General features: G+C 35.8%; 1 protein-coding gene across 2 annotated transcripts in view; it reads left to right on the plus strand.

Annotated features, from left to right (window-relative positions):
- The window catches only part of CALCRL (calcitonin receptor-like), a 126,968-nt gene that overhangs the window by 60,429 nt on the left and 46,540 nt on the right, over positions 1 to 19,999 (plus strand). For both annotated transcript variants that reach the window (XM_010859729.1, XM_010859728.1), the window contains 3 exons: positions 16,677 to 16,767; positions 16,943 to 17,031; positions 18,276 to 18,367. In XM_010859729.1, coding sequence (XP_010858031.1) covers positions 18,314 to 18,367 — 54 coding nt within the window. In that variant the 5' untranslated portion in view covers positions 16,677 to 16,767; positions 16,943 to 17,031; positions 18,276 to 18,313. The remainder of the gene's footprint in view (positions 1 to 16,676; positions 16,768 to 16,942; positions 17,032 to 18,275; positions 18,368 to 19,999) is intronic.

The raw sequence follows: 19,999 nt of genomic DNA on the forward strand, positions 1-19,999 counted from the left end.
AGGCAGGTCAGGTGGTCTGGTATTCCCATCTCTTTCAGAATTTTCCACAGTTTGTTGTGATCCACACTGTCAAAGGCTTTGGCATAGTCAATAAAGCAGATGTTGAGTTAAATCCAAATATATGCAATTTAACAGAACAACAAATTATTTTTAGCTTAAAATTATTTTAGACAATAAATTATTGCATTTATTGTTTCTTTGCCACAAATAAACATATCAGCATTTTTCTTTTCTTTTCTTTTTCTATTTTGGCTGGGGATGGTCCTGAGGTGGTCCAGAATTAAGTTTTGACAATAAGAAGGAAATGATGAAGTCCAGCTACTTACAGCCCCATATTTATACTATTTTATATTAAAAGGGAACATTATATTATAAAACAAAAATAGTATTATTCAATTAATAAATAATAAATTATTAATTTATTTTGTGTTTATATGTCTGTATTAAATTTTATTTGTTTTTGACCACAAAATAAGCTTAATGAAGAACTGCTGCATTTTTTTTCTCCTTCAGCCATTTACATAGTATATCTTTCCACCATTCTGTCTCCATCTAATAACTCCCTGATATTTCCAGATAATATATCTGCCACCTTCAGTTTTTCTTTTTTTTAAGTCAAGGAATTAAGAAAATTAAAAACAACAGTTGATAGTGCAGATGCAGAAATCTTCATAGGGTATGTATTTGTGGCAAAGTAAAAAAGATTTTACCTCCTTAATAATATTGTCCTGGGAATCTAAAGAGGAGGCTTGAGTGCCGGTGTTTATTATTTTCTCAGAATAAAACCCCGATGTATATATGTCATACACATATTTTCATATATGCATGCATACATGCATGCTGTCGCTTCAGTCACGGCCAACTCTTTGCAACCCTATGGACCATAACCCACCAGTCTCTTCTGTCCATGAGATTCTCCAGGCAAGAATACTGGAGCGGGTTGCTATGCTATGCCCTCCTCCATGGGATCTTCCTGACCCAGGGATCAAACCAGCATCTCCTGTGGCTCCTGCATTAGCAGATGGATTCTTTACTGCTCAGCTGTCAGGGAAGACCCCAGAAGCCCCTTAAAGCCCCCTAAAATAGGGTACTTCCCTGGGGGCTCAGTGGTGAAGATTATACCTGCAATTCAGAAGACTCAAGTTTAATCCCTGGGTCGGGAAGATCCCCTGGAGGAAGAATTGGCAACCTATTCCAGTCTTCTAGCCTGGGAAATCTCAGGAAGAGAGGAGACTGGTGGGTTACAGTCCATGGAGTCACAAAAGAGTCAGACACGACTTAGCGACTAAACAAAAACAACAGAATGTGTGTGTATACACGTGAAATGGCACCTCCTAACAGAGCAAGAGTTAGCAGTGTTATGTAGAGAGCAAAGTAGTAGTTTTCATAAGACATAAGTGATTTTGGATATAGTATTCATTGTCACTTCCTTTTGACTGTGTTAAATCCCATGACTTTGATGGCTAATAATCTCCTTTACAGAAAGCAGAGAGAGTTGGCATTGTTAAATATTCACGTATAATTTTACCCCAAATTGCAGGTCTTATCATTGGGATCAATTAAAGCAAACCATGGCATTCTCTTCTGCTGCAGGGGAGAAGAGAGACCACTACTTTCATAGTACTTATAGCTTCCCAGATAGCAATAGGTGATTATGTGGGTTATTACATTTAATCATCACAAGTATACTTAAGATAGAAATGTTATGCTCATCTGAGAACTACAGAAACCCAGGTAGAGGCTGCAGATTTAGTTTCTGCCTGCATTTCCAGTTTGTAAATACTACAGCTGGTATCTCAAATCAGCCCACTGATGCAAAAACCTGTGCTCTCTGCCCTTCATTTGCTTTCTACCATTTTCCTGTCTTTTTTCCCCCAAGTCCCCCACTATTAGTTTTAAAAAGTTGTTATCTGCTGCCAAAAGCAACATAATCTCCCGATAGATGCATTGACTCCTGTCCCAGAAAGCTGCATTTGAGTTTTCTAGACATAACCTCCAACAAAGTGGCCCTTCAAGCTATGTTTATCTTTTATTTACTTTCCTCTTATTCCTTCTCCTCTTCCTCCTAGTTCTCTTCCCGTCCTCTTTATTGTTATTTTTTTTTTTTTCCTTTTCTGAGATTGCTATTTTTATTACTGTTTACAAAGACTTTTGCTGGGGAAACACTTTTCTCTGGAAAGACAGACACACATAGCAGAGCAACCTGAGTTGCAATTTGACAGACGGGCCCCAGCAATGCATGGAATTTGTTTTGAAGTGACCAAGACAGATTTCAGGATATTGTGATTCTTTTCTTTTCCTCCAAAAGAAAAAAAAAGAAAGATCAACATGGGTACCTAAAGAACCATTCCATATGATTAATTTATTTTCTTTAGATTATTTTAACTTTACAAAACAAACATTTATTTTCCATAGTAATTTTTTTTCTCTTATTTGGAAGAAATTCCTACTTCAGTGGACAGATTTTTCACTTGATTTAAAATGATGATTTGTTTTGGTAAATTGTCTCTTCTGTTGTTTCTTCAGGGTATTTTGCATTTTCATGAAGATGCACTGTTTTAAGATTCAGTGAGAGGAGGGATAGTCAGGTTAGAAAAGTGCTTTACTGATGTTGTTAAGACCTATTACACCATGTCAAGCGTGACAGGGCATTTTTTTTTCTTTCTTTAACACATCCTGGTCCAGTTAAGGCTAAGATTCAGAAAAAGTGCTTGGCACAACAATTTAGCAGGAAAGAAAGCTATTTTAAAAGTCTTTTGGGAACATGTTTGTGAAACAGGAAAAAACATACAATTGGGTTGATAATAGCACTCTGTAAAGGTTAGACTCGCTGAAAGGGACTTGCCATCATTTTTCACAGGGTACGTGTTGTTCTTAAGCAGCCGTTCTCACTTAAGCATGGCTTAATTCAGCAAGGAACTTCTTCCTGTGCAACTTCTCTTGCACTGGAAAATCTATTTTTAAATTATAACCCAGATTTAGTCACAGGACTAAATAATTAAAAATAAGTTGTTTGGTATGTGCAACATTACAGCAGTAGTAGAGAGCATCATGGGACAGGGTGCCTAGGAAATGTCTCAGGTCACATATCCAGGTTCCCCCCCATGAATTACCTAACGAACCTCAAGTTCCTGCAGGCCAGCACCTCTACCCTACTCACACAAGCCTTGCTCTTTTAGAACCTGTGCTTTTGTGTTTCTAGTTCCTAGTCCATAGAATCCTCTACCTATACTATTAACACACAGTTTTCCTTTTGAAAGAAGGACTAAAATTCCACTAGTGTTTGAAATGTGCTCTGATTCAATTCCATATATATCTCTTAGAGTACAGTGTCTATTCTCTTCCCATTATGGACAGCTTTTCTGGACAAAATGGCACCTTTTTCTGTTCTATTGGGAGAAGGAAATGGCAACCCACTCCAGTATTCTTGCCTAGAGAATCCTGTGGATGGAGGAGCCTGGTGGGCTGCTGTCCGTAGGGCCACACAGAGTCGGACATGACTGAAGCGACTTAGCGTTCATGCATGCATTGGAGAAAGAAATGGCAACCCACCCCAGTATTCTTGCCTGGACAATCCCAGATGCAGAGGCACCTGGTGGGCTGCCGTCTATGGGATCACACAGAGTCGGACACAACTGAAGCGACTTAGCAGCAGCAGCAGTTGTTCCATTATATGATGATGAGTGTGAACATTTTATTTCAAGGCCCTTCCTTACTAATTTTCAGAATTATGTAGACAAATACTCAGGCACTTTCTTCCTCAAAATATCTCATCTATACTCATATGTTTTCCTACCATCTATTTTCCTCTGTGTATTCCCTATATTCCTATTGGAAGCCAGAGACTCATATTAGAATTGAGGGACTTCCTTTAAGAACTTCAATTAGGGACTTCATTAATTACACTCAGCTGAATTCTCATATCTTCATAGATTAAATCTATTGAATATCTCTGACTTTTAAATATTCCTATCCATGCCCATCATTATCAATCCTAGTTCCAGCCTCCATGATTATTTTCTTGCCTCATTTCCTTAGAAGTCATTGCAGTATTCTAATTCGTCTGTTTCTGTACAACTGCCCTTGTCACCATCTTTGAATCAATCCTCCTACTTTGTAAAAGGAAAATCTTGACATAGTGTTCTACTACTTAATTCGTCTATGATTATCATTATTAATTTTTTGCAGCTTGGTTAGCAAATTTTTAGAAAACATGTCATGACTACTCAGGATGATGCCCATGGCAGACATCACCGATGCCTCAGGGAAGCCTACTGAGTCAAGACTCAACCCAGTCACTGCTCAGGGCAGGAGTGCTCCCTGCCATCACCAGCAATTAAAGTGGGCAGAGAGATGAACATCTCTAGCTTACAGCATTAAATCAAAACTCTTCAACATGACAGAAGATACCACCTTTAATTTGCATCCCTGTCTTTCAAGAAGGTCTTACCTCTTGTATACTTGCATCTGTTTAGTACCTGACACTTTCAAATTACTAAATTAAAAGAAAAATAAATGTTTGACCATGCCACACAGTATGAAGGATTTAGTTCTTTAAGCAGGGATGGAATCTATGCGCCCTCCAGTGAAAGGGAAGAGTCTTAACCCCTGGGCCACCAGGGAAGTCCATCAAATTACAGATTTATTGAAACTCTACTCAAGTGTCATATTAAGTAGACACCATATGTTTCTCCCTCAGCACATGCATATACATGCACACACACTCACTACTCCCATGTAAAATGCACCATTCTCTGCTCAAACACTAAAAAATATTTATTGACTATCTATACACTTTATTGGGCTTCCCAGATGGTGCAGTGGTAAAGAATCCATCTGTTAATGAAGGAGATATAGGAGACATGGGTTCAACTCCTAGGTGGGGAAGATCCCCTGGAGCAGGAAAAGGCAACTCATTCCAGTATTCTTGCCTGGAAGATTCCATGGACAGAGGAGCCTGGCAGGCTGTAGTCCATGGAGTTGGACAGGACTGAGTCACCGAGCATGCACACACACTTTATTAATGACATTTGTATATCTTTTTCCCCTATAAAATTTTTTACTACCTCAAGATAAAAAATTAAAGCATTTCTGGATCTCTAGTACTTGGCATAGGTTTTGAAATATATATCTCAAACAAAGAAATTTTATATTTAAATAAATGTTTGAATGAATGAATGAGTATACTAAAAATATTAAGACGGAATTATGTTTAATGGTCGTGAGAAAAAGAAACTTGTAATGGTACAAATTTCAGTATTATCAACATTCTGTTTGATATTTTAAAAAGTAATGAAAAAATAGAGTTAATTTAAATAAAGCATGTATTTACCTTGGACACACACACATTGATTTTTCTCTTTCCTTCCTTATTTGCTCCCCCTTTCTTATTTCCTCCCTTTCCTTCCTTCTTTCCTTTTTTCCTTTCACATTTTTTTAATCTATTAATAACTTCATAAAAGGGAAATACTTGTGATATAAGAATTTTAACCAGGGTTTATTTCCAGGAATGAACTATAGTTCAATAATTTTTCTTTTTTTCTTGCTAATTCTCCTGTATGCTGTTTCTTTTTTGTTATAGCTTATAATAACACAATTAAAACATGCCACAAATGGGATAAAAAATTTGCATTTTTGTATATAAATTATCAGTTTTTCACTCCTGTAAGAAAATGAAAATGTCATGGGATTCTCTACCAATCTCCAGCTCTCAGCTGATTATCTCTTCTTGGCTTCACTTTTAAAACAGGTTTTCTCCATGTGATAAAAAGGATGTATGAGTGCATGCATGCATGCATGCTCAGTCATGTCCGACTCTTTGCGACCCCACAGACTGTAGCCTGCCAGGCTCCTCTGCCCATGGGATTTCCCTGGCAAGAATACTGGAGGAATTTCCTTCACCAAGAAGGATGTGTGAGGACAGCCCAATAACAATGTACTATTTGCTTTGCAACTCCAACAGAAAATCTTTGCAGATAACACTAAAATAAATGTCCCGGGGATAATTTTGATGGTATAGCCTAGACCACATTTCCATGCTTAAATCAACCTAAATCAGAGGACTGTGTTAATCTGACCTCTTTTCAATCACTTCCCACCTCAGCAGGGCAGCCTCACTTCAACCAGAGTGAATAGATTTTCCAGCGGAAACAGAGGGTCATTTTATCAGGGAAAAAAAAGGAAATGTGCTGGACTGACCGTATCAGTAGAGTTTCTATGCTTCCTACATGCTAGTAGATGCTGTATGCATGTTTGATTTGAGAGAAATGGAAAACGTCAAAAAACAAAAATACCATAACATTTATGATGGACTACTATATTCACTTAAATTAAAATTTCAGCAGAATTGCGTATTTTTTTATTTTATTGTCTGAGGAAGAAAACATGTTTTTGCATAGAACTTGACTCCTGACTTCGTGGAGAAGTAGGTATAAAGCTTGTAATCCAAAGAGCTGGAAAGATGTGTTTCATTTCTATGCTCTTGGACAAGCAATTCTTTCCATATTAAATCTCCTGGAGCAAGTGTCCCATCAAGTACAAAGCATTTTTTTAGGTTCCCTCCCACCTTTTACTAATTGGGCTGATATTTGGCCACTTGCCTCTTGCAAATAAAAAGAAGGTGACCAAAATCATCGGAAATGGCTAATTATACCCACAATGGGAAAATAATTCCTGTGAGTAAGTACTTCAGAGTGTAAAATGAAGTCCAAAATTTAATCACAATATTATCTTTCATTAATGGTTATTCAGCTATTCAATCTGGAATGTTCATTAGATAAGCAAGTAAGCATAGAGTCAATGTTTTTCTTTTTTGGTTCCAATACATTGTTAGTAAAGGCTGTTAAAGTTAACATAAAATTAAAGTCAAATTTGAGAGGTTTTGTATCTTGTTTTTAATTGGATTAACTTGTTATATTCTTTTCATTGTGACTGATTATAGTGTGTACAATTTGCTAGAGCAGTATTAGGAAATATGCAGTTATTTATTAACTAGGACATATTTGGGAATAGACTTGTCATCACTCACTTAATTTGATATTTTCATAATTGACTTAAATGACAGAATAGAAACATTTCTGCATAATATAAAGAGTCAAGATGCTTATGACAATCATCTTGAAATATAAGATTAATTTTCACCTATAATGCTATTAAAATTGCAGCAAATAACTTAAACCTATAATAGCTTAAACAAAATAACTTAAACTTATTTATATTTCAAAAATTTTAATGTAATAATAATAAAAACAGCTAACACTTATTGAATTGTAAAATGTTTACGTATATTATCTCATTTTATTTTCACAATAGTTTTCTGGTTTAAAACTATTTTGCAAATGAGAAAACAATTCTTACTGAAGTTGTTTAACTTGCAAATGTGAGGCTGAGTTGGGGTTTAAAATCACAAAGTTTTAACTCATATTTGTGGCCAGCATAGCTACTGCCTCTGCTTGTAAGTGATAATCACACAATGTTCCTCGATCATGCTAATTATAAATATCAGTTGGGTGTTACCTTATTTCAGTCACTCTCTGGAAAAGGAAAACTGTATCATTAGTCAGTGGGACAATATTTACAATATATGTTTTCTTAGCGTTTGTAGTTTAATAGTTACTATTAAAGTAAGTGTTAAAACACTCAGTCGTGTCCGTCTCTTCAAAACTACTTTCTGGAGGTTTTTATGAGAGTTTTTATTGCCTTTTTAATTAGGTGTCCTTTTATATGCTAAGTAATGCATACGATTTTGATGAATTAAACGTAATAATCTTTCTTACTCTTTCATTAATTAACTTGTTGAGTATATTGTTGAATCATTCCTTAACATATGCTGTAATTTCTGGCACCCTATGATTTTTAAATTTTTACCTAGGTCATTTTCTGTTAAGTGAAAAAAGAGATAAAAACTCAATGTAGCCAAATTTCAGATTGTTGGTTTCCAGTATTAGAAGCATTAAGGCTATTCCAATGATGATGGTAATAAGTTTAGCTTGGCCTAGATGAACTGATCAGGTTCCACTCTGAGAAGTCTGGCAAGAGGGCTTATGAAGTATGTTTGCTTTTCTAATTTCAATTTTGTGCAGTGCAGAAGAGAGAACTAGACTTTTTTTTTTTGTAAATGGCCTTTCAAAAGTAATAGTGGCTCTCAAAAAGAGGCAGTACATAAAGAGGTGAAAGCAAGATGTGACTTTTGTATTTATTTTTGGCCTAGATACGTTTTCCCTGAATTCTCATATAACAAAAGAAAAAGCATGTAGCCAAGTGGTCCACTTTCCACGGCCTTAGATTCAAACTCACTCTTTTTGGGTAATTGGTAGGAGTCCTGGGGAAAGTCTTCCTGAGCCAGGAAAAACAGTGTCAGGAATGACTTTGATTCAAGAATATTTTGGACTTGGGTTACTTTCAACAAAACTGTTCCTATATTAACTATCTTTTAAGATATAAACTTTGAACCTTTATTCAATGTTTGTCATATCGTACTCCTTTGTTTTACAAATGAGACACCTGGAAGGTGTTTAACTTGCTCTGACTCACTGACTGACAGTGTACTGCCTAAGGCCCAGCCTTGGCTTCCTGTCTTAAATGTTGTGAAAGCATTCCTTTTTAGAACCTCATGAATTTTTCTTATGGACTGTTTGTGTAAGCACTGAACTAAGCCTCTAAAATCACCATAAAATTACCACTCTCTAACTTGATGAATATTTGCATTGACAGCACAAATCTTATGTTCACTTCTGTCTCCCGATACAACTAGGTGAAAGTAATCACTCAATAAATAGGGTGAGATGACAAACTGAATTTCTAGAGGCATTTCGTCATCTAAGTTGCATTTTAAAGTGCCTAAGAGTGAGACAATACATATTCTTTTTATTTTGGTACTTTAGCAGAATGGCAAGTCTGAATTGTCAAGCTATTTACTAATGTAAGTTTTAAAAAAATCACAATATTTCTAAATAATGTATGTTTAAAAAAAGTCACAACATTTCTAAGGAAAAGAATTAAAAGAAGAAATTGTATGAAAATGTGTTTTATGAATTAAAATAAAATGCAATGCAATGAATGGATGGTTAAGTAAAATAACTGAAAAAGCAAAGTAGAAATGTATTCTGCACTTATTAATCCTTAATTATCCAAATAAAAGACTCAATCCTCTGAGTCACTATCATCCAGGGCAAAGGGGCCCAGATACAGGGTCAACCTTGGCCAAGTCACTAAAATATTTATGCTGGACTTTTCCTGGTTCATTCAGTTGAGATTAGTGTTGTAGTGACAAATTGTTATAACATGGGTCGGGAAGATCTGCTGGAGAAAGGCATGCCTACCCACTCCAATAGTATTGCCTGGAGAATCCCTTGGCTAGAGGAGGCTGGCAGGCTACAGTTCATTGGGTTGCAAAGAGTAAGACACAACTGAGCAACTAACATTTTCACTTTTTTCAGTAATAATGATAATAGCAAGAGCTAATGCTTTTTGGGTATTTATTATAAAACAAATTCTTTACATTATCATGCAATTTAACACACTGATGAGTTATGATAAAAAATTCTAGGAAGCGTTGATTACACCACTACTTGTACACCCACGTTGAGGATAAGAAATAGACTTGAGTGAGTTTAAGTTTGTAGTTATGGCTCTCTGACTCCAGCATACATCTTCTAACCAAGACGCAAGAGAAAAAAAGAAGCTAAAGATTAAGTTGAGTATTTATTCTCTAGTTGGGTAAGTGCAGTTCAGTTCAGTCGCTCAGTTGTGTCCAACTCTTTGCAACCTCATGGACTGCAGCACGCCAGGCTTCTCTGTCCATTACCACTTCTGGAGCTTGCTCAAACTCATGTCCATCGAGTCGGTGATGCCATCCACTCTCTGCTCTAGTTGGATAAAACATGCAGAAAAAAGTTGAGTTGATTTTCTCAAAATCATACAGCAATTTAAGAGCAGCTAGAAAGAAATTCTCTTAGCTAATGTGATTGCCTTGCAGTATTTATGAATATACAGACAGTCTCCAACTTAACATGGTTTGACTTTATGATAATGTGAAAGCAATACATGTTCAGTAGAAACCCTACTTTCTTTTGAATTGTGACCTTTCCCCAGGCTGGCAATATGTCGTATGATATTCTCTTGTGATTCTGGACAAGGCAAGGAGCCAAAGTTCCCAGTCATACACAAGATAATGAGGATAAACAGCTGATACAACCATTCTGTACTCATACAACTTTCTGTTTTTCACTTTCAGTGTAGTATTGAATACATTGGGCTTCCCTAGTAGCTCAGATGTAAAGCATCCGCTTGCAATGAAGAAGACCTGGGTTCAATCCCTGGGTTGGGAAGATCCCCTGGAGAAGGAAATGGTAACCCACTGCAGTATTCCTGCTTGGTGAATGCCATGGACAGAGGAGCCTGGCGGGCTACAGTCCAGGGGGTTGCAAAGAATCGGACATGACTGAGTGACTAACACACACACTCAATACATTACATGAGATATTCAACACTTGATTATAAAATAGTAATTGTGTTATGTGATTTTGCCCAACTGCAGGCTAATGTAAGTGTTCTGAGTAAGTTTAAAGTAAGCTATGGTTTTTGGTATGTTAGATGTATTAAATGTATTTTCCACTTATAATATTTTCAATTTATGATTTATCAGGACATCAGTCAGTCAGTCGCTCAGTCGTGTCCGACTCTTGGCGACCCCATGAATTGCAGCACGCCAGGCCTCCCTGTCCATCACCAACTCCTGGAGTTCACTCAGACTCACGTCCATCAAGTCAGTGATGCCATCCAGCCATCTCATCCTCTGTCGCCCCCTTCTCCTCCTGCCCCCAATCCCTCCCAGCATCAGAGTCTTTTCCAATGAGTCAACTATAGCCCCATTATTAATTGAAAAGGATCTGCATTCTAAAGTTAGGAGGAAGGACTGGCCAGTTGGCAAGCAGAAAATTACCACTTAGTTTTAATGGGAAAATTAATATTTTATAAGGGTAAGGATTTCTAGTTAGTTTTTTCTCACAGCTCTGACAAATGGCCACAAATTTAGTAGTTTGAAACAACACGTTTATTATCTCACAGTTCTATGGGTCAGAGGCCCTGTGGGCTTGTCTAGTTTCTCTATTTCAAGTCTCACAAGGCCAAAGTCAAGTGTTGGCAGAGCTGTGTTCTCTTCTGAAGGTCCTGGAGAGGATATGCTTCTGGACTTATTCAGGTTGTTGGCAAAATTCAGTTCCTTGAGGATGTACAGTTGAGGTGCACATTTGCTTGCTGGCACCTTTGTCATTGTAGAGTCTGGTTTCTGGTCCTTGCACATGAGCTCCTGCATGGCATAGCCAGCAACAGTGGATCAACTCCTTTTTGTTGCTATTTTCTTCTGCTTCCTTCCTTCTGCTGCACTGCTCTGACGGACTCGTCAATGTTCCCCTTCTATTTGAAGGGCTTAGTTTAGGCCTACCAGGATAATTCATGAAAATCTAGGATAATCTTTCTATTTTAAGGTCCATTACCTTAAAATCACAGATTCTGGGGACTATGTATGGGAATCTTTGGCGGCTTGTTATTCTGCCTACCACAGGATTCTGTCTGTACCACTGGTTCTCAACTCTAGTTGCATATTTCTGCATCACCTAGGAAACTTGATAAAAAGCTTATCCCTTGGCCACAATCAAGAGGCACTGAACCTGAATCTCTTGGAGTACAATCCGGGCAATGACTTTTTAAAGGTGTCAGAAAATTATAATACGTTTGAGACAGCTGAGAACATCCTACAACACCAGATTTCTTCAACTCGATTGAATTCATTTTGTAAATAACCTACTCAAAACATACTGTGTACCCACTTTCTACCCCACTTTGCTAGGGTTTGAAGTCACAGGGATGAACATGTCTGGGGAGTAATTTCCTTGGTTCTGTGTCACTGCAGCAAAAATTTGAAGTGATGGATGGACCACTGTTATAGCTCAGTTTTATTTAGAAAGCAAAGGAAAATACATCCTTGAGGCATGAGGGTGGGCTGGCCCAAAAGACGGGAAGAGAAGAGAAGCCCCCAGCTCAATTTTGGCTCCTCTCTTTATATGTTTTTGTCTCCTCCCCTTGAGCCTGCCCTACGTAAATTAAGCTAACCAGAAGGCTGTTCGCTTCACCTGAGGTCCTTACTCTGGTCCTCGGACATTCCTTTATTCTATTTTCATGGGCTTTTCCCTTCTTTGTCTTTTAGTCTTTGCTATTTTGGACTCCTTTTTCCTATCCTAACTACCTAACAAATATGGTGCATGTCCTATTCTTCATGTACTCACAATCCAGAAGCATGAACAGTATAGAGTAATAATTATATTACATGAAATGTCAAATATATATATTAAACATATATATTTGAATAACTTGCTCTGGAAGTTCTGAGGTAGTAATTGTGCCTGGGAACACTGCAGAATATTTTGCTTGATTTATACTTAATAGCACTTTTAAAATAGTCTGGCCAGCACCTAGAGACAGAGGAATATAAGTGTGTCCAGGTTTCAGCACGGCCAAATGAGGATGATGTGTTTGTATTGTGCTTCCCAAAATTTAGCAGGCCAAGAATTTCCTCGGGTGCTTACAAAAAGTACTCCCAAGTTCTTCTGAAGGTTCTGATTCAGAGTTTCTGTTCTGGGGCCTAGACATTCTAATGTGTTCAGCAAGTTCTGGGGGTGATTCTGATACAGGTGATCCATTAACCCACACTTGGTGGAACCCTGGTGTATGTTACAACAATGATTTGTTACTTGTTCATTCAAAGGCTTAATAATTTGAGTTTCTTACATTCCAGTAACAGATTTTCAAGAAAGAGACGTCACTTTATATTTTAATTTTCTTACTGCTTCACGTATTGAAAGTGTTAGGAACAGTCCAGGTCAGGATGGGGGTGGGGAGATAAGGGCATTTCTTTCTCAAAGACTCTAGTGCAAGTAAAGATGGTAATTAGCAGGAATCATTCTAGCACAAAGACTTAGGTTTTGCCAAAAAATAAGCAGTGAGAAGATCATAAAAAGTAACCAGGATCTTGTACTTGAACACTTTTCTAGTGGCACAATCTGTTCCATATAGTGTGAATGAGAGAAAGAAGTTGACATTTGCCATAGACATGTAGGATATTGGGAGTGAAGAGTGCTTTTCCCTTGTTTTGAATCAGGAAAAATGAAGCTTGTTTAATATGCTATAAAGGAAAGTACTTGGATAGGAAACAGCCTCACTTAGCTCACACAAAGATTCGGGATACTTAATGGCAAATTAGATATTTGTGGGAAATGCTTCTGTTAGCCAGTTTTATAGTAACTAGATAAATAAATGGAGCAAAGAACATGGCTTAGGGCCTGTGACAATCCAAGATATTTTGGAAATGGAGTAGAAGATTAAAGTTGGTCTTTTGTCTTAATTTTGGAGTGAACATACACTTTTAATATTAGGGTTAGATGGGTCAACTAAAAATAAGAATTTTTACTAAGAAAAATTTATGAGAAGTGTGTACATGTATAATAAAAATTTGGGAAAATAAGAAGCAATTTTGAAAGGCACTGGATTTATGTTTTTGTGTTCTGGTAAATGATTAAGTCACACTGATTTATTATGTTTAGGTAGAATAAAAGATTTTTTTAAAACTGATCAAGCCAAGAAGATTGGTTAAATTTTGTGGATTTGGAAATGCAAAACTGTTAAAAAAAGGGAGAACTGCCTTGTGTTGCTGATCTACTGCAATTTTAAGAAATGAACCCAGAAGATGCTACACAAAGCAATGAGTGATTAGGCAGCTATATTTCAAAAGTTATTTGAGTTCTTAAGTCAAAGTTCTTTCTGTGATGAAATATGTCATTTAAATTTTATTTTGGTGATTCTTTGAGCAAGAAGCTTGTAGATTATTTATAAACTATTTTTTATTTCATGTATACAGTAAAGAAAGTTATTTTATTTCTAATAGTAAAACCAAATCTTCTATTTTAATTTTGAGATGTGATAATAGTATTTTTAGGATCTGTGAGACTAGACCAGCAGTAACTACTACCAGTACCACTGTGATTAGAAATTCACTTATGAGTTTAAATTTGAGCTTTCTCAGTTTTGAAGCAGCGCTTTTCCTGTTAAACAAACCTGAGCTCACTAGGAAAAATCCCCTGGCAGAATTAGTCATTTAATTTGACCTCCTTTAATTATCTACTGGGCTTCCCTGGTGGCTCAGACGGTAAAGCGTCTGTCTGCAATTCAGAACACCCGGGTTTGATCCCTAGGTTGGGAAGATCCCCTGGAGAAGGAAATGGCAGCCCACTCCAGTATTCTTGCCTGGAGAATCCCATGGACAGCAGAGCCTAGTAGGCTACTGTCCATGGGGTCGCAAAGAGTAGGACATGACTGATACCTCTTCAAAATTGAATGGGACCTACTATATTTCGGCAAGCAACATGAAACTCAATTGTCAATAAATAACTTAACTAGGTATGAGAAATTTACAATGATTTACTTAATATCTTTGATCAATTAATATAATGTGAACTTCAGGAAAGATAAATCTGGAATAAGCTAAACATAGAGGAGAGAAACGCTTGCTAAATGAACATATGAGAAGCTGTCTACAAAGAACCAGTGAGTTGGTTAAGTATGATTAATTGTAAGCTGAGGCATACAGTTAAGCATACTTCTGACAATAATTGTGTCATTATACTCATAAATATGAGGCTTAACCTAAACTGACCTTCAGATGCAGTGGCATCTGCAGTGGCATTATTTGTATGCCTAGTCATGATTCTTACATTATTGATGTAAGAATTGATGTAAGATGTAAGAATCTTGGTAAAAGGGGTGATTCTTCCATCACTAGCATTTTCATGCCATATGTCTGCCAGGAAGGAAATTTGATAAATCCTTTGTAGGGTAGATGATTCAAGCAAATTGGATCACTGCATGAAATAGACATTCAGTTCAGTTCAGTCGCTCAGTCGTGTCTGACTGTTTGCGACCCCATGAATCGCAGCACGCCAGGCCTCCCTGTCCATCACCAACTCCTGCAATTCACTCAGACTCACGTCCATCGAGTCAGTGATGCCATCCAGCCATCTCATCCTCTGTCGTCCCCTTCTCCTCCTGCCCCCAATCCCTCCCAGCATCAGAGTCTTTTCCAATGAGTCAACTCTTCGCATGAGGTGGCCAAAGTACTGGAGTTTCAGCTTTAGCATCATTCTTTCCAAAGAAATAGACATTACCAGATCTAAAGAGTACAAGTAAGTATCCACCATGTTGTTTAGAAACTGCCACCCAAACTTGCTGCTTCAAAGTCTGATAAAACCAGGGATCATAAACCTGATCCCTTGATTAGGAATGCTACAAATATATACAGTGCAGAATATAATCTTGTTCCTAGTAACCCACTTTCCAAATCTCTAGGCAATAGGGTGAAGTAAGAAAGCTATAAAAGTGTAATTACTTGCACTAATCAATATTTTGTGAGTTGAATAAACTCATCTTAATTTTTGGTGCCAGAATGATCCTTTGAACACTAAGAGATATTTCACTAAGATATTATTTGGAACTCTGATTTTGAAACCCATTAGCTTAGCAACAAAAATAGCTGCTAGTGTTGCATGAAATGTTTTTCAAATATGTTGGATATAGGAAAACTTCAAACATGTTTTTTGAGACAGCTTTTCCTTCAATTTTTGAGCCCATGTATGCATTGAGGATAATTTAATCCTGCATTGTGTAAATCATCAAAGCATTGTTTCATAAAAATCTGATTTCCAAATAAAATAATATTCCTTTACATTTTCCTTTGCAACTTTGTATTTTATACATATTTAATACGGAAAAAATGTGGGCTACTAATGTTTTAAATTTGGCTTAAGCTTTATGACTTCCAAAGATAGTACGATAAACTACTGTTTATTCAATCCAAATACCCAACCAACCACTGAACTCAAAGACAGAATAAAGGACTTTAATTTTGTAAAAAAGTAAACATGCTGAAGTTTCCCCTAAATTTTCAGTGTCAGTATAGATTCAAACACTACTTACAGTCTTCTAATAAAAGAAATGATAATTCACTAATAGTTACAACTAGTGTTCTGGATTGTAAGCTTAAGCTCCTAAAGTACTTTATTTCTTCATTTTTTTCATTTATTCCAGACACAAAGAAAAGAAAGATCAATGTGGTTTCTGTCTGTGAGGAACCACATCAGCTAGGGAATTAGATTTAAATAACCAAGACTAACACATTCCAATAAATATTAGATAAAATGGGTAGCCGTTCCCTTCTCCAGGGGATCTTCCCAACCCGGGGATCAAACCAAGTCTCCCACATTACAGATGGATTCTTTATCATCTGAGCTACCAGGAAAGCTCAAATTATTCAAAGGGAGTTTAAAAAACAGTTTAATTTGAAAATTCTTTTATTGTATTCTAGTTTTTTGATATTTACTTAAGTAAAATAGTCAATTGCTCAGTGTTTCAACCATCCTGGATAAATGAAAATAGACATAAACTTCTCCATATAATGGAAAACAACAAATATTTGTGACAAAACTCAAATATTGTAAGCAAAAGATTTTTAAAAATCAGAGTAGCTGAATAAAAATATCATCTTACTAGTGGCATTTTCTTTGAAAATTTTAATTTATCATGGAAATTATTTTGTTCATTGAAATACAATTATTATATCAATATTTCAGGTCATGACCTCCAGATTTAAGACATTCTTCAAGACAATTTTGAATAGGATCCAAGAGAAAATGTGATTTGAGTCTGGAGACAATTGTGATTGTAAGTATCAGAAAATTAGATTTTTCTCATGGTACAATGTAATAAAAACTAAAATATCAACTCATTAATCATTAAATTGCAAAAACTTTGATTCATTGTTTTCTTTCTATTACAACATGATTTTTTAAATCTAAAATTAATGTAATACTTTGTTTTTTCATTGTATTTTTTTAAGATCAGCTAATCGTAAAAGCCCAGTATAGCTGACTGAAAAGAAAACATTATTTGGAAGATTGCTACAATATAAAGAAAAGTTTCTTTTAGGTAAGTCATTGATGAGGTCAAGCAGTGGCATGGATTCTGTGTGCTTGTTAATGATGCACTCTCATCGCATGCAATAATACAAATGATAAGTAAAATGAAGAAAAGATTTTTATAATTCTTATTCTAACATTTGCCCTGTAATAGAAATCACATTTCCTAATGAAATTAAATCTAAGTTCATAGTTCACTGGCAAATATGTATTGATTAGTTTTTATCTCCTTTGAAAAATGTTTTTAATTCAGCTAAATAAATATATTTTATGATAAACCATGGTCATTTATATTTCATAAAAATGCTACCAGAGTAGATTGGTGATGGAACTTTTGGAGAGTAAGTGCCATACACTTTATTCCTGCAATGTTTGCCTCTTAGAATTAAGAAGTTAGCAGGGATCTATATCCAACATTACAAACACTTGACAGAAATACTTTTATTTGCTATTGTCCATATCCTTTAAACTTATTTTAATAATATAGATGGGTTAGGGAACTATTTTTATTATAAAAAGTGAATCCTGGAGTGAAGAGTAATTTCTATTAAAGTAAAAGTCCATTTTTTATGACTTATGGATGCTAGCTTTCAAGGAATGGGCCCAAATTCAGTTTTTCCTTTAAATTGTTAAAGAGTCATAAAATTAAAAATAAGATTAATACTTATTGGAAATAAATAAGCTTTAATAGTAAACTATGCTATCAAAAGTTGTGCTTTTATGTCTTATGAGACTTTACTCTGATACTTTTTATCATTTTATTCGAATTTTTTTATCCAAATTTTGGTAAATTTAAGGATATATAAAGTAGATTACCAGTGGGAATTTGCTGTATGACACAGGGAACTCAAACCTGGGCTCTGTAACAACCTAGAGGGGTGGAATGGGGTGGTTCGTGAGGGAGGGGACATATGTACACCTATGGCTGAATCATGTTGATATTTGACAGAAACAAACAAACAAAAAGATGATTTCTGATTATTTAAAATTACATCTGTGAGAGGCTTTCCTGCTTGAAAAGCTAACTAAATTAAATTAAAACGTATTTAATTTAGCTTTTAGTGCTTTAAACTATGACGCTTATAATATTTGTAATTCATAAAACTGTTAATCAAATCCTTAAAGCAAAATTATCGTGTAGTTTTTATTTTTTGTTGTTTCTTTATCATGAGGTTTAAAATAAATTCCTATTAAGAGCCATGTATATTTATTTCATATATATTGCTGAATTATATTTTTTATTTTCTATTGCAGTTTGATTTATATATATAGCATATTTCATTTTGGCTTTAATGATGGAGAAAAAGTTTTTCCTGTCTTTTCTGTTCCTCTTGCCTTTTTTCATGGTAAGCATAAATTTCTCAAATATATCCCCCTTCCTATGATTATTTCTGTTTTAACTTCTAATATACCCATCATTGATAAAGGTTAATAACACAAAATTACATACATATAGTTATTTGATGCGTAAATAAAGTACTCTTTTATATCTAATCAACACAGCAATAATTCATTTTCTTCCAGTGTACCTTTTTAGGCTTTTAGTCCTGTAACAGGCACCCTAGTATTATGTTGCGTTGGGAGGGGTGGTATCAAAGTGAGGAAGTATGAGAGATACAGCAGTGCAGACCAGAAGAAAGTAATTACCAGAGTTTGAAAAAAAAAATGGAATGGCTGTATAGCCCAGTCATACATAACAGATGAAATATTTTCAATCAGACCTGCTGACTCTGAGTTAGCTATGTTAAAAAAGCAATTCCAGCCTGTTGATTTTCTTCCCATTCTGCCAACTGATTGACTTGTATTGACCGAAAAGCATTTTGGAACCAATCACTGTGTTTTAAATTAATTTCCTCATCCATTCATTCAAATCAGTATTAAATGTCCGCTTTCTGACAGGCATTGAGGCTAAGTTGGGCAGATGTGTATGTGAGTATGTGCTCTCCTGCAAGCCTCTGCATGTATATGCAGGGGAGGTGGGGCTGGAAGTGGAGGGTAGACTGAGGATGACCAAAAAGCAATTGCTGTACTAGAGGGGCTGTATGCTTTATACAGTTAATGTTATTTTTGTTTACAGAAGTATTTTGTTCCCATTTTTTCTCCCTTATTAAAGCAGTGACTATACTCTTACTACAACAACAACAAATACTCTTATCATATGTATGAGAAACTGAGAGATACAGTCTCGTCTAACTCTGTGCCAGCAAATAATTTTCCTGTGGTGTTTCCAAGTAAACCCCAGGAAGAGTCAAGCAAAGAGACTCAAGAAAAATATAGAAAACTTAAATGGGAAAAAAGCACGACTACATTCCTGTTAGCATTTGTATTTAAAAACATTCTCAAGTCTAAGAGCAGTCCAAATTCTAGGCTTCTCAGATGTTATCTTAGGTAAATAGACTAGAATTCAAGAAACAGGACTCCTGTTTCTCTGGCTCCCAGCCTCAACTGAGCCTGCCAATGAGCTGCACGGGCCAAAGCTGGTTCCCTGCAGGTAATTCTGTAAGAGATTACCAACCTGATTATTGTAATTTAAGGAATTGTGACCGTTTCTCTTGAATTCATTCAGACAACACGCATATCTGGCTTTTAAAGTAAAAATAAAAATGCTGTTGGTTTTATGCAATTATAAAAACTGAGAACAGGAGAAAAATATTTTTCCTTGATGTTGTAAATTTCCATTTTTAATACGTGCAGCACAACAACTGCATAAATCTTTGTTAAGAAATTAAAGCCAATCTAAGAATGAAAAAGTTAATGTTGAATGGTGGTGAGGTGATGGGAAACTAGAGTGGTGTCACACACTGAGGGACTGTTACTATTTATTTTACATTTAAATTAAATTCAACTTACTGCTAGAGAACAGCAGTAAGAAAATTAAGAATAAGGAATCAACACAGGAATAGAAAGATAACTGTTTATGGAAAATAGGAATAATGCAAAAGCGAAGAAGAAATAAAGTTGAAGAGAGGTGTATATAG

Source organism: Bison bison, unplaced genomic scaffold (genome assembly GCF_000754665.1).
Source record: "Bison bison bison isolate TAMUID 2011002044 unplaced genomic scaffold, Bison_UMD1.0 scf7180017864459, whole genome shotgun sequence".
NCBI classification, from domain to species: Eukaryota; Metazoa; Chordata; class Mammalia; order Artiodactyla; family Bovidae; genus Bison; species Bison bison.